The sequence below is a fragment of the Mus musculus genome, chromosome 16 (assembly GCF_000001635.26).
Source record: "Mus musculus strain C57BL/6J chromosome 16, GRCm38.p6 C57BL/6J".
NCBI classification, from domain to species: Eukaryota; Metazoa; Chordata; class Mammalia; order Rodentia; family Muridae; genus Mus; species Mus musculus.
Genome location: NC_000082.6, coordinates 21,494,087 through 21,511,139, shown reverse-complemented (window position 1 = coordinate 21,511,139; position 17,053 = coordinate 21,494,087). Strand labels below are relative to the sequence as shown.

At 44.4% G+C, this 17,053-nt stretch overlaps 1 protein-coding gene across 6 annotated transcripts in view; it reads right to left on the bottom strand.

The window, feature by feature from the left end:
* The window catches only part of Vps8 (VPS8 CORVET complex subunit), a 221,564-nt gene that overhangs the window by 133,542 nt on the left and 70,969 nt on the right, over positions 1-17,053 (bottom strand). For all 6 annotated transcript variants that reach the window (NM_001285893.1, NM_001285894.1, NM_001081366.1 and 3 more), the window contains 4 exons: positions 15,214-15,260; positions 10,730-10,952; positions 6,653-6,742; positions 4,319-4,370 (listed from right to left, as the gene is read on the bottom strand). In NM_001285893.1, the coding sequence (NP_001272822.1) occupies positions 4,319-4,370; positions 6,653-6,742; positions 10,730-10,952; positions 15,214-15,260 (412 nt within the window). The remainder of the gene's footprint in view (positions 1-4,318; positions 4,371-6,652; positions 6,743-10,729; positions 10,953-15,213; positions 15,261-17,053) is intronic.

The following is a 17,053-nucleotide window of genomic DNA, read 5'->3' as shown; positions in this document are numbered from 1 at the left end:
GCCTATTCTAAACTATGTTAAGAGATTCTGTTATTTGGTGTGACTTCTGGAGTACCAAAAAGATAATTAGATGAGTTTTTAGCCTAAGGGTAAAGGTATCACACCCTGGGACACCATCAATAAGATGACGTGATTGGGGGCCGTTATGGAGCAGAGATTACAGGGATCTGTTACTGGTTACGAAGAACTGGAGCTGGAATCCTAGAAATAATGCCAGTAAGAAAATGTCTTTATCAGCAATAAATACTAAAGTCTGTGACATTCTACAGATAAAACTGAACTTCTCAACACTACATGAATAGTTATATTTTGCTTTAACTCAAAGTGTCATTTGATCCACCTCAACTAGTATGACACATGACAGTAATCAGCTCAGTGATGCACCAAGTTCAGGTTTATTGACTAACTAAACATATACTTTGTGTGTGTTTGTATGTGCATGTGTGTGTGTGCATATGTGTGTGGTATGTGTGTAGTGTGTAAGTGTGGCTTGTATATATGTGGTGGTATGTGTGTATGCATGTGCATGTGGTATGGTGTATGTGAATGTGTATGTATGTTAATATATGTGTGGTGTGTGTGTGTTTGTGTGTGTGTGAGAGAGAGAGAGTGTGTGAGTGTGTTCTGTGCTGTGTGTATGTGTGTGTAAAAGAGAGATGTGTGTGCTCTGTGGTATACATGACATATGTGTAGGTCAGAAGACAACTTTGGGAAGTGGAGTTAGTTCTCTCTCTTTCTGCTGTGGGTCTGGGGCTCAGATATTGTCAGCTTTGGAGGCAAGGGCCTCTACTCACTGAGTCATCTCCCCAGCACGTGATTATGTAAATACTTTAGTATTAGAAATCTCAGGGAAAGTACATGTAGTATCTTCCTAGAGAGATGAATGTACTCATCGGCAAGCCCTGCCCACCACTCTAGTCCCAGGCCTTCCTCTGGAGTGGGAGGTCTGTGACACGGAAGCTGGAGACTAGCAAATGTGTAGGAGTGCAGCCAAAACTGAGACTCAGTCTCCGCTACCCAAGTCTTTCCAGTGCATTCTAGATAGTTCTCTATTGTACAAGTTCAACAATGTTGCTCAGATTTTTCAGTGCTTAGATTTTCCATATTTATTTATGGTTGATTCATGTGAGAACACCAACTTTCAAGCCTACATCAACAATACAAGGTTTGGGCTGTAATAAGATATGACATATTAAGACTAAACAAGATGACTCCTATTCTATCATTGCAGAGAGGGGGTGGGGAGGAAAGAAGAAAAGGAAGGGAAGCCTGCACTTAAAACACAAAGGAACTATAAGACTTAGACGCTAACGGGGTTGGGGATTTAGCTCAGTGGTAGAGCGCTTGCCTAGCAAGCGCAAGGCCCTGGGTTCAGTCCTCAGCTCTGAAAAAAAAAAAAAAAAAAGACAAAACAACGAAGAGTTAGATGCTAACAACCTGAGGGCATGCAGAGTCCTCTTCTCCTATGAGGACTCTCCCTGAGGGTAAGTGTACCATTATACAACAAACCAGACACAAGTTCAGAAAGACTTCCAGTCTCAAGATGCCAGGACTGAGGGGTGTGGATGCAGGTCAGTGGCTGCATGCATCCATATGGAGCACTGCCCAGCATTTCCCAGGCTCGAGGTTCAATGCCCAGGACCAATCTGGCAACTCACTTACAAGACCCATTCTTAGTAAAACTGCCCCATAAAATGATTGAGCAGAACCCAGGCCTCCACATAACTGCCTTTTCCAGACTCTCACTTCTAAAGTTAAACGCTCAGCTGCATGAGGAACTATTATCCCTGAAGACTAAGAAGACCTTCCTAAAAGGTAAAGTGGAGGATGAGTGTGCAAGGGCTTAAAAGTCCAACGCATTCCTGGAATTAGCAATACTTGCATACACAAGAGCTGTGAACATATCCAGGAAGACCAGAGGTGGCCCTACTCACAACTGGAGGCTGACTCTGAAGCGATGCCCATGAAGAAATAAAGGCCAACAGAAAACTTTCACCTGTCCGAGAACGGGAAATTCCTGAGCAAAAGCAAACAAGTAAGTCTTGTGTCCTCTGCTAGACAGAAGAGCAGCCCAGGACGGGTGTAGCCTGATATCCTCGGGTATGGTCAGCCTTAGGGCCATGATCTTCCTGATCCACCATGAGGTCTTCCTTCGTGTGCTTCTGCCCTTTGAGTCGGCTGCCATGAGGTCCTCACAAATCCCAGCCACGTCAGCACCGTACTATTGAATTCCCAGAACCGAGGACTTGGGAAGAGTCAACACAACCATTGAAACAAACACAGGAAGGCAGAAAAGATCCCCTATAAAACACGCTGTCTGCCATGACTGGGTCTAGACTCTGTCCCTGCTGAGATGGTGGCAACCTGGGTTGCAGGTGGCACTTTCAGAAGGAAAGGTGCTGCAAACAATATGATAAGATATAGCATGTGCTCTAAAGGAGCCAGCAGTGACACAGCAGAGACAATCAGAAAAGCACCATCTAGTCCTGGGTTGCCTCAAATGAACTGAGGAGAGAGTCACACACTACAGGGCAGGGCTGCTGCACTGAACACCTCATCTGTGTGTGTCACTCATGATCTAGAGTTGGCTCACTCTAAAAGAGTAACAACAGATGGACAGATGACGCTCGGGAGATTCCCCTTCAGAGAGGCTGGAGACAAAAGGATCTAGATAAAGATCAATGGGTCCTTCTATGTCTGTTTCTTTTATGAATGACCAGAGGCACTGTACCACTGGCTAGAGGCTGTAGATCCTACAGAGCCTGGATGAAGGCAGCCACAAGTCGAAGGGCAGGAAGGTATGTAGGTACAAGAAGGAAAACAATATTTTGTGCACTTGCTGATGGCAAGCAATAGGAAAGACCCAAGAGAGAGCAGAGCAGTCTGGAGTGGGGGGGGGGGGGGCGCGGGTGCAGTGGAGGGTGGAGGAGTGGTGGGGGCAGACAGATGCCCCTCTCTGGCTGAAGCTTATCTCTGGGTAGCCTCAGGAAAAGGTGGTGCCCCTGATGGAACAGATGGCCTCTGTTTAAGGAAAATCCATCTCAGGTCTGTCTTTCCAACTTTCCAGGTAAAATGCTTCTGAATTCTAAGACTAGCACTGTGCAATTTAGCACTTTCATAGATAGTGACTTCAGAGGTAAGATGCAGCTCATGAAATTTTGAAAACCAATAAAAAATTAATTTTGATTGTTGCTTCAGTTCAGCTAAATGGCAATTAGGGGACTCTGGCAGGAAATCTACTTTTCCATTTGAACTAAAGTAATTTTAGTATATAATGGCACCAGTTCATTTACCATGAACATAAGACATTTTGACAACAGTTACTAAGCCTTTAGAAATTAATTCACAAAAGGAGTTAGGCTACATAAAACTTGAAAAGTTAAATACCCTCATAGTTATAAGCAATTTGAAGATGTCCCATGAAACTGTCATTCATCTCAGTGATAAACATTTTCTGAACATTAGCTATAAAAACTGGAAGGACTGAGGCATGAGACAGGACAATGAAATGACAGTAAAGCACTCCACACCAGTTTTCAACAATAAGGCAATTACAGAAGGTATGCAAACACAGAAGACTTGAACAGAACCATAGCCAATAGCAAATCCAGAACAGTCCACATAATAGAATACTTTCATTATGTCCTCCAGTATGTTTGAAACTCTCTAGAGTAGACCAGATACTAAGCCATAAAATAAATCTCACTATGATTTAAAGGCAGATAAATAATAATGTGCTTTCTAAAGAAATAAGGTCTACATTAGAAGAAAATGTTGCAGGATGGGACCGGCAGCACAGTTCAGTGTGTAACGCACCTGGTGTGCAAACACGAGGACCAGAGTCTAGATCCCCAGAGGCTAGATCCCCAGAGGCTAGATCCCCAGAGTCTAGATCCCCAGAGTCTAGATCCCCAGAGTCTAGATCCCCAGAGGCTAGATCCCCAAGGCTAGATCCCCAGAGCCTAGATCCCCAGCGCCTACAGAACATCTGGAACCTCAGCACCGCACCGCCAAGCAAAGCCCTAGAACTTACTCACCGACTTGACCCCAAACCGACTGGTCCAGGTTTGAGGCGAAATCCTGTCTCCAGAAATAAGGTGGGGGAGGGGAGGCTAGACAGCTCAGTGGCTAACAAATGCGTATGCTGGTGGCCTGGGTCTGACCCTGCAGCCCAGGTAAAGGGAGAAGGAGAGAAGCATAGCTACTCCACGGTGCTACCTTATGACCGCCACATGTGTACCATGAGCCTGTGTGTCCCCCGCCCAATAAATCAACCAGAATGTAACAAATCTTTTCAAAGAAGGAAGAGAAGGAATACCTGTAAGAGTCTTCCCTGCATTCAGAGGTGGGGCGATGACTTTGAAAAGCTTCTAAATTGAAACAGAGAAATCACAGTCATTTCGAAGCATAGCATTTTAAAAGATAATCATGAACATTAAAGTTGGTGCCCCTTCCTTTGATGGAGTTATTTATTTGCCGTGAGATTAAATATAAGACTTTATGAACAGATTGCTAATTAGAAGGAAGGACCTTCTCCACATAATCTCCAATGCCACACCCCATTCAGTAACACCGGCTTCTTGAAGGACTTTGTCAAGATTGTGGTTTCTGATATTAAAAGCATGTTAGGTTCTCCCACCAAAGTGGCAATGCAGAGGATTTTAGACCGGAAACATCTCAACAGCTGTGGCCCCAGGAAAAAGCACACTAACTACCTACATCACTCAAACATACACAGACCCAAAGAGAGCACTGTCAGGGTCTCCAGAGGAATTCTGGTCTGGTTTGGGAGACAATGTCCTACATCTGTAGCTCAAGATGGCCTTTAACTCATAGCAATCCTCCTGCCTCAGCTCTAAGTACAGGGATTATAGGCATGAATCACCATGCCCAACATTCCTGTCTGGGAAAAAAAAACCCAAGAATATGACTTTGAAAAAAGAACTTGAATGAATAGTTACTATTTGAGATGCACAGAGTGGGTCCCTTAGAGTTATGTTATTTCCTTCATCTCACTAGGATGCTGACTAAAAGCCCTTACAGAATCACACTGGTGGCTTCTGGATACTCAACTGCTTAACAGTTCGACTGCTTCATGGACCTTGCTGCACTCGCTCATCATTGTAACCAAACACAGAAACTGTTTGCCACAATTAAGGGACGTTCCCAAGCTTTGTTTACAACTTACTTTTTCTACTCTATTTTATTTTCTTTTTTTAATTGAAAATAAATCTTTTTCATACCATATATTCTGAATACGGTTCCTCTCCCCCAACTCTTCCCACACACCCCCTCCCTCCCATGTTTTCCTTCTCTCTCTTTAGAAGGGAAGAATGTTCTGCATGGAGGAAGGACGGAGCCCTACAGGGGAGGTGGGGAGACACGGGAGGGGAATACCTGACTTGGTTAAAACAAAGAACAGATTTTTCAACATCATTGATAGCCAGGGTCAGCAACTGACCAAGAGGAAAGGGGTGTGATCAAAATTGAGGGTAGCATGCTCAAAAAGACTGCAGCTGAATGACTTCTGGCCAAACAATACTGGAGTGGGTATCTGGCACCCTTGGGGTAACTGCCACTACTGCAACGGGCAGAGACTGAGAAAGCTACATATGTCTGTAGCTACATCATCCACAGGGACAAGCGGCAATCAAGGCCTCTGTGCTTCTAGACTCTCTCAGTGAAGAGAACAAAGACAGCATCATGAATACCCTAATATTCTGTATTCAGCAAAGCAACACACTAGCAATCTACAGTGACTCCTGAGCATTTACAGGGCCCAAACTACCCACAGAAACAGCACTGCCCAACAGCAACAGAAGTTACAGTAACTGTAGCATAAAAAAACAGAATAGAACTTAACAAGTAGGCATTATTTCTACCTCCTATCCTTTGGTGCTTAGATATTTACATATGCATATGAACAAAAGCAGCTTAGGTAAGAAACTAAAGCCTACAGAGCTGAGCTGAAAGGTGTAGCTCTGTGGTAGAGACCACACACCACACAAGAGGTCCTGAGTTCAATCACCAGCAACAAAAATGAACAACAACAACAACAAGCCACCTAAATGTCCCAGGAATAAATACTCCTGAAAGCTAAGGGCCAGTGAGATGGCTCAGTGGTGAAGGTGCCCTGGCAGCCTGGATTTAATGCTAGGACTCTATGACAGAAGAAAGAGAACACACGCACCCCCCCCCCACACACACACACATTGTTCTTGACATGCACACACATAGCCATAAACACATAAATACAGACATGAATGCACACACACAAAATAAATAAATGTAATAATTTAATTTTAAAACGAAAACAGTGGGGCTGGTGAGATGGCTCAGCGGTTAAGAGCACCAACTGCTTTTCCAAAGGTCCTGAGGTCAAATCCCAGCAACCACATGGTGGCTCACAACCATACGTAATGAAATCTGATGCTCTCTTCTGGAGTGTCTGAAGACAGCTACAGTGTACTTACATATAATAAATAAATAAATAAATAAATAAATAAATAAATAAATAAATAAATATTAAAACGAAAACAGTTCTAATAAGCTCATATAAAGATGTTAATTAGATGAAAACAAAGTGTTCAACGTAACCAGGGAGCAGAGACTTCAGACAATGTTAAACGTGCTGAGTTAGCCAGCATCTTACCTCCATCGGACTGATAAACTCATTCATGCCTCGGTTGTAGACATAGACCATGGCGTCATACAGACGATTCTCCCAACACATGAGGACCACCTGTAACAGGGAAAACCTCGTGACACACTCAACACTACACAGTGACTTCCCTGCAAACGCTGAGAATGCAGGCCTTTGTCTTCCCTGGGTTCTCTTATTCCCTCTTCTCTGATGGAAGTGAAACTTAAATACTCACACTCAATGGAGGGTGATATTGCAGGTCCAGTATCAGTTCAGAGTACAACAGCTACTTTAAAGTACCCCTCAAACTTCTAATTTTGTTTCTTTAAAATAACCTTCCTTTCAATAGTCACTTTGCATTTAATCATTAAAACAGTTCTTCATACGTTTATAGAACATCTCCTTAGCATAAGAATAAAGTGACCCTGGGGTTCTACCCTTCTACACCTTATGCTCAGCTTGCACACTGTCAAAGAAGAAAACAAAATGTGTAAGTTAGGGCTCATGAGCAATATATGAGAGAGTTTGGAGGGATGACAAGGGAACATAATATAATTATACTCTCAGACATCAGAGAAATTAATAAAGAGTTGTAGAAGACATTCACTCACACACACACACAGACACACACACACACACACACACACACACAGAGACACCCATTGTTTACAATTACAATATCATTCTAAAGGAACCTGACTTCATCTTCAGCAAAGTCATTCAGAACAACAGATGACCTGGGATCTAAAGGCAGACACCCAACATGTGAGCCAACAGAAGAAATGAACATGACAGATCACACGGACAGAAGGCGGTAAGGATGGGAACCATGGAAAAGAAATGTGGTGTGGCTGAACAGAGAGAAGAGAAAACATTTACAGAAACATTCAGGATCAGGTGTGGGGAAGGACAGGAGATGGCCAGATGGCCACAAGAATGAATGGAAATCTGCAACTGACAGGGGTGAGAAGGTAGGGTCATCTGCAGGACGAGACAGAGACCTGGGATAAGGGAGGTGTCCAAGAATCAGTGGGAGTGACCTTAGCTGTGACTCACCACATTGGGGATATGGAACCTAAAAAGGCCATCTCCTGTAGCCAGGCAGGAGGAACCCCGGTAAAGCGATAGGGACACCAATCCACCCACAAAACTTTCAACCCAAAATTTATCCTGTCTATAAGAAATACAGGGATGGGATGGAGCAGAGACTGAGGGAATGGCCAACTAATAACAGGACTAACTTGAGACTCATCCCATGGTCAAACACCAATCCCTGACACTATTAGTGATACCCTGTGATGCTTGCAGACAGGAGTCTGACATGGCTGACCTCTGAGAGTCTTCAACCAGCAACTGACTCAGACACCCACAGCCACAGTGGATGAAGCTTGTGGACTCTTATGGAAGAACAGGAGGAAGGATTGCAGCCCCTTAGGGTATAGGAACTCCACAGGAAGACCAACAAAGTCAACTCACCTGGACCCCTGGGCTCTCAGAGACTGAACCACCAATCAAAGACCATACACGGGCTGGACCTAGGCCTTCTCACACATATGTAGCAGATGTGCAGCTTGGTCTTCATGTGGGCCTCTAACAACTGGAACGGGTCTATGCCTAAAGCTGTGGCCTGTCCCGGAGGGATCTGTTCTTCTAGCTGGGCTGCCTTGCCTTGCCTCAGTGAGAGAGGAGGCACCTAGCTCCTCAGAGACTTGAAATGCCAGAGTGAAAGAATATCCCCATGGACCCCACCCACACAGATGGGGATGGCGGAAGGATTGTGGGAGGGGGTGGCTAGGAGGGGGCAGTGAGAGGGATGTAAAGTGAATAAGTAAAATAAATAAATAAAATTTTAAAAGATAGTATCTTTAAAAAATATTTTTTTAATTCACTTTACATCCCAATTCCTGTTCCCTCTCCTGGTCGTCCCCCTACCCCCAATCCCTTCTCCTCTGAGAGAGTGAGGCCTCCCAACCCTGGCATATCAAGTCTCTGCAGAGCTAAGTGCTGCTTCTCCTACTGAGGCCAGACAAGACATCCAAGTTAGGGAATGGATTACACATACAGGCAATAGCTTTAGGGACAGCCCCTGTTCCAACTGTTAGGGACCTGCATGAAGACCAGGCTGCGCATCTTCATATGTGCAGGGAGGGAATGGGGCTAGGTCTAGCCTGTGTATGTGGTTCAGTCTCTGAGAGTTCAGGAGTCCAGGTGAGTTGACTCTGTTGGTCTTCCTGAGTTCCTATCTCAATTCCCCCCCACCCCCCCCACACACACACCATCTTCCATAAGATTTCTTTACAGCACACGGATACTCTACCTCTGCTCATCAGGTTCCAGGTCTGCTTGCCCCTCCTGTCATTTTAACACTCAAGGCAGGTTCTCTTTTTTCCCCCTTTACACTGGCTTTTACCTAAAACAATCCTACCCTCTAAAATGCTGGCACTATTGATTTCTCTCTCTGCACCCGTATGTCTTGTCTATTTCTTTTCTTCCTTGAGAGGGTCTCATGCATCTCAGACTGGCCTGAAAGAGTTGTTGAGCCTCTAATCCTCCTGGCTTTGCCCCCACAACCCCAAACACTGACTGGGCCAACAGACATGCACCACCATTCTCAGTTCTGATGTCTTTTGTCATTCAGAAAGGTTTTCTATAGTTAGCCAGTCTCAGGCAGCCTATCTCTCTACTATATTGCTGGTTTTGATTTTTAACATAATACTTTTTTTCAAATATTCACTGGCTTTTTTACCTCTCTGCTTATTGCCAAACTTTTCTCTCTTATCTTATGAAGAGACACTTGAAGAGCAGGATAGCTGCAGCATCCTCAGATCCTGTCACTGAACAAGTACTGCTGGAGGGAATTAACACATGCTGAACATGACAGTAAGTACACACACACACACACACACACACACACACACACACACACTTGGATCTAAGCAAGGTCCTTACTCACTCAACTGAAAGCAACCTGGATAAGTTATCAGGATGTAATACAAATGGAAACAGTGACCCAGACAAGGTTTTCATCATGTAGTGTGACTAGGAATAAGGAGGCTGGAGGCTCTGGGGTAGGAGGTACTGACACAGAGATGAGAAACTGAGGGGACTTTGTGTTGTTTTAATGTGGAAAAGATCAGAGCACATTTACATTGTATTTAGGAAAAGCTGAAAATATTAGGAAGAAATAAAAATTTCTCAGATGTGACCACCATATTAATGCAGATTAATAACATAGTCTCAAAATACTAGCCTGTTGTCAGACTACACCAAATTACCCACATACCAGAAAGGCATGTGCTCAGAGGACTGGGCTTTACCTCGGATGCTCACCGACATTAGGAATATATTGTGGTATTCTCAAGGCTTTCATTCTGTGGGCTCTGCAACCTTCTCAAAAGGGTTTGGTTCTCCCAAGACATGTGAAAGCCAGGCATACCTTAAACTCTTGGAGTATCACACTCACTAGGTAGTTTAATATGATTAAAGAATTAAATACCATCAGTCACAACTACCTAAACCCAGATATATTACCAACCACAGGTGCCTGAACCTCAGATATAGCATCAGCCACAGCTGCCTGAGCTCAGACATACCCTCAGCCGCAGCTGCTGAGGCCCGCACACCATCATCCGCAGTTTTCGGCTTATTCTAAGAAGCCCTGTGATTTGCCTCTCACAACAGCCTCTACATTTCAAAACTCTACTCTGCTCCATGTACTAGCTGTTTTTTAAATGGCGTCATTCTTTAAATGTAAACATGGTCTATTATTAATGAGTAGGTATCCATGGTTGAAAAACAGCCTTCCAGATGAAGGCCATGTTACTGAATGCACTGAGTGAGGACCAGGCAAAAAGCATTTCCTGGGTGATCCAACAATAAGCAGCCATGAGCTCTGGAGAAGGTCCAAGAAGCAGAAGACACACTCTCTGGCTCGGGAGCATTTACTACCTGGGTTTGACTTACACAAGCGCCTAAGAAGTACATTATTATAAAAAGGCTCACTAACTGGGTCTGAAGAAGGCAGACAGAGAGGCCTTGGGTCAATGACGGTGGAGTGCCTCCTCTGTGGGCAGACGCTCAGCTTACCTGCTGAATGTCGAGGCTGGTGATGTCCATGTGGACAATGAGGGCTTCCACATTCTCCAGCAGTTTTTTATCTTGGAAATGAACAATTAAGTCCTTCATGACCTGGGGAGTAATCCCCACCAGTTTATCACTTAAGATATATGGCTCAAGGCACTCCAAAAACACGCCTTTTGCGACGGAATTTTCACTTAATTTGTCGTACATTTGACCAAATAGAAGATCCCTATAACAGAAAGAAAAAAAAAAGCAGTTTTAGGACTATTCCAAATACCGATTAAACTTAGTCTAAGTATGTCACATCTTTTCCAGACTTCAGTTTACATCAGCTTAACAAAAACACTAGCAATGTTTGCCCTGAAGTTTACATTGCCATACTGCACACAGTCAATCTTCCCAACAATTTTACACATAAGAAGTCCTGCCAGACACGGTGGTGCATTCCAGCAACCTAACACTCAGAAAGCTGAGCCCAGGCGAGTATGAGCTCAAGGCCATAAAACAGACCACACAGGACCAGCAAGATGACCCAGTAGGGAAGGGAGCGTGCCAGCAAGCATGCCAGCCTGAGTCTGATCTCAGGTCCCACGGGGTAGAGAGCAGAATGATTCTGACCCTCGGGCCAAACGAAGTTGACAAAGCTCAGCTCCTTGCTAAAACCACACTGGGATTATCAGTGAGAATCTGAACCCAGCTCTCTGGCTCACATCCTGTGTGCGATTCTTAGGGCAACTGCTTCTTAAAGCAGTAAGTAGGTAAAGGGCAGACACCATGAAGTAGGGCAGAAGTATCAAAGGACCACGCGCCCTTCCCCCACTCCTGCCACCGACATTCCCAGTGACCTCAGGCTCCATGAGCTCTGATCCTTCACTTTCCCAGGAAAGCTACAAGTTCAGCAAACAGCACGGATGTTAACAGACAAGACACGTCTGCAACAGAGGAAGGGCAACACGCAGTAGTGGTAAGGCTAAGGCAAGTCCACCCAGAGGCTAGCACCAAAGAGCAAGAAAAATCAGACTCAGCAACTCCTATCTGTCTCACTACTTCAAAATTAAAAGGAAGCAAAATTCTACAGCATGAGCTCAGTATTCTGGGAGAAAATGTGTTACGCATCGGGAAAGGAAGACAAGAGGAAGGTACACCCTGTTTCTGTATTTACGCTTTATGCTCCAGGGTACTGATATGTTTCCTAGAAGGACTAACTTCAGCCTTGCCCTGCACTATTTTTGGCTTTACCTCCTGTAACATGAAGTCTGCTGAATAAGAGATGAGGTCATTCGAAAGAGCTCAGTGTTACTAATGCTCTATTAATAGGGATATTTTGGAGAGCTTATTTTTTTTGCTGCAAACAGAAAAAAAAAGGCTAAACTCACACATTGTTTTATAACTTCTTAAAATGTGAAGAACTTAGCTGACAATAACTGCAGACTCTGAGAGGAGAGGGCACTGTCTATCTGAGACTTGCCAATCTGTACTAAGACAAAGCTGAATATCCGAGGACTACGTCCTGTCCACTTGGGCTACTGAGGTACTGCAGGCTCAGAATGCCACGCAACTGAGTCGTTTAGGCTTAATCGCTTCAGATACGAACCATGGTGATAGAAACTCAATGTGACTAGCACCATTACAGTTTACTAAAATATAATCCAAATACTGCACCGTTTTTACAGTTTAAAAGTATGATTACTTCACATGGCCTCTAGACCACTGCAAAATAAAACTGGCATTAAGTCTAGTAAAAATGATATTTGCATTGTGTGCAATTTGCTCCTAAGGGGAATCTCAATGGGAGGCATCCTTTTCAAATTGGGGAAATGAAGAAGAACGATTAAGTGTAGAGCAAACAGAAACACAAGGGTACACCAGTTTTAGGAGAAAGATACAGAAAGAGAAGTTACATACATTTAATAATTCTCTGCTCAAGGAAGCCCAAACTACTGACCACTGTAAACCTGTCTATGGCAACTCTAAACTGTTCTAAGACCTCTACCATTTAAGATTGATTTCCCTTAAGTATTTAATTAAACATTTCATATCCATAGCTAACACTTTAACAAATGGAAAAGACCTAGCCTGGGAGTAAAGATGAGTGTTGACCAAACAGCTTATTCCATCCTCCCCTAACACAGGACCACAGACAGGGTCTCAACAGTCCGATGGAAAAGAGAGCCAGACAGGAAAAAGTCAAATCTAGAACAACTCAAATCTAGAACAAAAGATGGGAGGAGGGGGCTGCAGGGGGACAAAGGATCCGAAACCTGCAACACTTCAGGCACTGGCACTGTGGTGGTGATGCTGCCCTGGCTCTCCTGTGGTTGCTGGAACTGAAAAAGCAGACATGGGACCAGGAAAGAAAGACAAAGACATGGAATTGTCATCAAAGCTGGACCAACACAATCTAGTGTTCAAACTTGGGAAAGAAAACTGAGAGATGAGAAAACTGTAGTATTCACATCACAGACCAGTGGTGGAGGAGTTTGTGTGCAGGAAGAGGAGGGGTGGAGGCAGCTACAACAAGCACTAAAGTACACTGTGGCTCAGGTACTCCTCTCTGGAATTCCCAACAACAAATACCATTCCCCAGCACAGCCAAGAAGGAGACTAGTGAGGAGGAACTGGTGAAAACAGAGGAGAGAAAACAGGCCCCCATGTGGACAAAAGCTGGAAGAGAGTCCGTCTTCCGCTCCATGTTCTGGCTCAATGAGAAGTCCCTTCTCCTAGCCCAACTGACAGACTGGAGAATAATTTTCTTTTGAAATCATACATATAAGAAATGCTTACCAAACGAGAGAGAGAGAGAGAGAGAGAGATTGATATTGAGAGAGAAGTGTGTACCTAGAGAACACTTCTGAGAATAACATGAAATGTTTCTGACAGATTTTGTTTTCCCCACACTGTCCTTCAGTTTACAACTGCTGGGGTCACTTTAACCCTGTGTCACTGTGAGAACTCTCAGAACCCCAGACTGTGAGCACAAGTCTCCTTGCTCCTTCAGTCACCCAGTGAGTGATAGAGAGACACTTTGCACCAAGTACCACACTTCTTTAGTATGAGAGGCATGCCCCACTGTGATGAGAATTTTCTCAATGTGAAGAGTTAACTGGACTGCAGTACTTCATACCATTAGGAAGCCACTATACCTACATCTCCTGTCCTGAAAACAAAGCTAGCACTGCCTCTCTGAAAATGAGTCAAAATATATACACATAAGACTACTAAGGCTATTGTGAAAACTAAAACATAACGTTGAGGAAGTGAGTGTGAAAATGGGGGGACGATAATCAGGAAAAGACGGCCGAGGATCCACACAAGCATCGTGAAGAAACTTCTCCTCCAGCACTAACTTATAAAGAGGACAAAGTGCAGCACAACACTGTCAACAGCACCCTGCTGCGATACAGTGACTGTCATCAACAACACCCTACTGCGATACAGTGCCTGTCACTAATGATAGCTGGGGGCAAACAACTGGCCCTTGATAACCTTCACTTATACTTCCACAGCGTGATCTGACCTTTTAGGAACTGGTTCTCAAAGACATACATATTCATAACTCAAGTGAGTGCAGTTAGGGTTTTAGCTGTGCATGAATTCTATACTCACACACGACCTTTACTATTTGGAGAGTGATCTTAGCTAATAACGGCTAAGACCACAGACACAGAAGCTGGACTCCCGAGCTGTGTAACCCACCTTTGCCCTGTATAAATTTGACAAGTTTCTTAGTCACCTGCTGTCTAGGGAATGTCACCTGTGAAATGAAAATGAGTAATGCTATACATGTTAATAAGGTGCGACAACAATTAAGAGACAAAGGACCTAGAGGTGCTTGGCTCTTACAATGAGTGTCAAAGCCCGGGGATTGGCACATGTTGGAAATTTATAAAGTTAATACTTAAACCTATAAAATGTAATCTAGAGTTTTATACTGACTTTGTTTTTAAATTAAAAGGCTCTGGGAGAAAAAACCTAAAGATGAATTAGCAAAATGAACCTAGTGAATGGTATGAAATACTGCAGGGTGATGGTCCATAAAAGTCACCTCCATCACCCTGTGACAAGTGCCCCTCCATTACTGTCGCACACAAGCACGCACCAGTGATAAACCACAAGCTTCTGTGTGTGAAAAGCTGTGAAGTGAAACAACTTAACATCATATGAAAATACATTCGAGAGTCAAGTCTGTGCAAATTAAGAAAAATTCTAGTTATGTTTATAGAAGTCCTGTAGTGCTGTGAATATGCCTGGCCCAGGGAGTGGCACTATTAGGAGGTGTGGCCTTGTTGGAGGAAGTGTGTGACACTATGGGCGTGGCTTTAAGACCCTCATCCTAGCTCCCTGTAAGCAAGATGTTGTCCTTATAAGAGTTGCCTTGGTCATGGTGTCTGTTCACAGCAGTAAAACCTTAACTAAGACAATTCCTAAGCAAGGCACTTCCTGTGAAGCAAGGGCTTCCTGTCTGAAGCAGGCAGGCACCGAATACTCACTTTCGCTGGAGCAGAAGGCAGTAGTCCACTATGACTGGCACCGTATCCTGGAAGAGAATGTAGGAGAGCATCAGCTCGGCCCTGACCCACAGCCCGCTGAGGAAAGCAGAGTTCAGCTTCAGATCTGGGTGACTGCTGAGATAATGCAACTCCTGAGCACGCTGTTGGTAAGCAAGCTGGCCCTCTCCCAGAAGTCTTAGGGGTAAACACTTTGGCCCAATAATGTCCATTCTGGAAATTTATCACAAATATATTAGGGGAGGGGGGCCTTTTTTTTAAGGTTTTATTTTTGTTTTACATGCATGGGTGTTTTACCTACATGGCTATCTTTGCAAGTGTTTTGCATGCAGCCCACAGAGGCCAGAAGATGACACTGGACTCATTAGAGCTGAAGATACAGACAGATGCGAGCTTCAATGTCAGTTCTAGGAATCAAATCTGGGTCCCCTGGAAAAGTAGCCACTGTCTTTAATTGCTGAGTCATCTCTCTATGAGGGGTCATGGGAGTTAAATCTATTTTAGAGATTTAGGTGTCTGGGCAGGCTAGGTAACAGGGTGGAAGCTCCTAGAAATGCTGGGGAGAGATACCATTTAAAATACACAGATGGGGTGGGACACTTCTCAGGAGTTAAGTGTATACTGTGCCCTGCCCTGCCCGGGGAGCCTCAGCCTACAGTGGTCCATGGAGGCAAATGGAGTAGGGATGGGGGAGGGGCAGTGTGGAAGCCCTATGAGCATGGAAGGTAACAACACACCACGACTTTAGCTGGGGTGAGTCAAGGCCTATATAGTTTTAGGGAAGCCACAGCGGACGAAGGTCATCAGCTGAAGGCTGAGGCACTGAGATGCCTCCTTAGCACGGGGAGAAACTCCAGGAATCTCAGGCGCTTCCCCATCAGGGTCTTCTCAGGAGAAAGGAAGCTGATCCAGTAATCTAACCAAGGCCACGCGTGTGTCATTCTGAAGGTAGAGGTATGAGAGGGGAGGGGTGGGTGACGGGGTTTTGAACTCCCTAGACAAGGTCAGAGAAGGAGAAGCCCTGTTGGCAAAGGAAGTCTGCATTTTTGTGCCAAGCTCAGAAGGACAATGGTAGAGACTTTCGACACTGCTTTTTCAGAGGAGCCAAGATTAACTCCCATGGGGCTAGAGGGATGGCTCAGTGGTTAAGAGTACCAAATGCTCTTCCAAAGGTCCTGAGTTCAAATCCCAGCAACCATATGGTGGCTTACAACCATCTGTAACAAGATCTGATGCCCTCTTCTGGAGTGTCTGAAGACAGCTACAGTGTACTTACATGTAATAAATAAATAAATCTTTAAAAAAAAAAAGATTAACTCCCAGGACATACATTAGGTGGCCTAAACCCTGTCTGTCACTCTAGTTCCTGGGGAGTCAACCCTTCTGCCTACACACACCTATACTCTCGAGTGCGAGCACACACACACATCCACACATACATATCATTAAAAATAAAAATAATATATCTTTTAAAAATTAGATAGGAAAAGCACACAGCTGGGCTCTCACAAAATAAAGGGCAGAGTGTAAAGAGAATGGAGGACTGAAACCAAAGCAAAGCAATAGAAGCCACCTGGGTGGTCCTGTATTGTATGTCTGTCCTTCTGTCACAGAAGAGCCTGAGTTTCCATGCCATGAGTTGTTGGGACCTTACACTAACAGCAACAGAGAGAAGCATAGCCGAGGAAAAGCCTAACCTGGGATCCTTAAAACCCTGCATCTTCCATAAAAGGACATTTGAAGAGGAGGAAACACCCGGCAGAGGAAGATGAGCAGAGGCCTGGCTTGGTGGGGTAAGTCTGTACTCTCTGAGACTGCCATT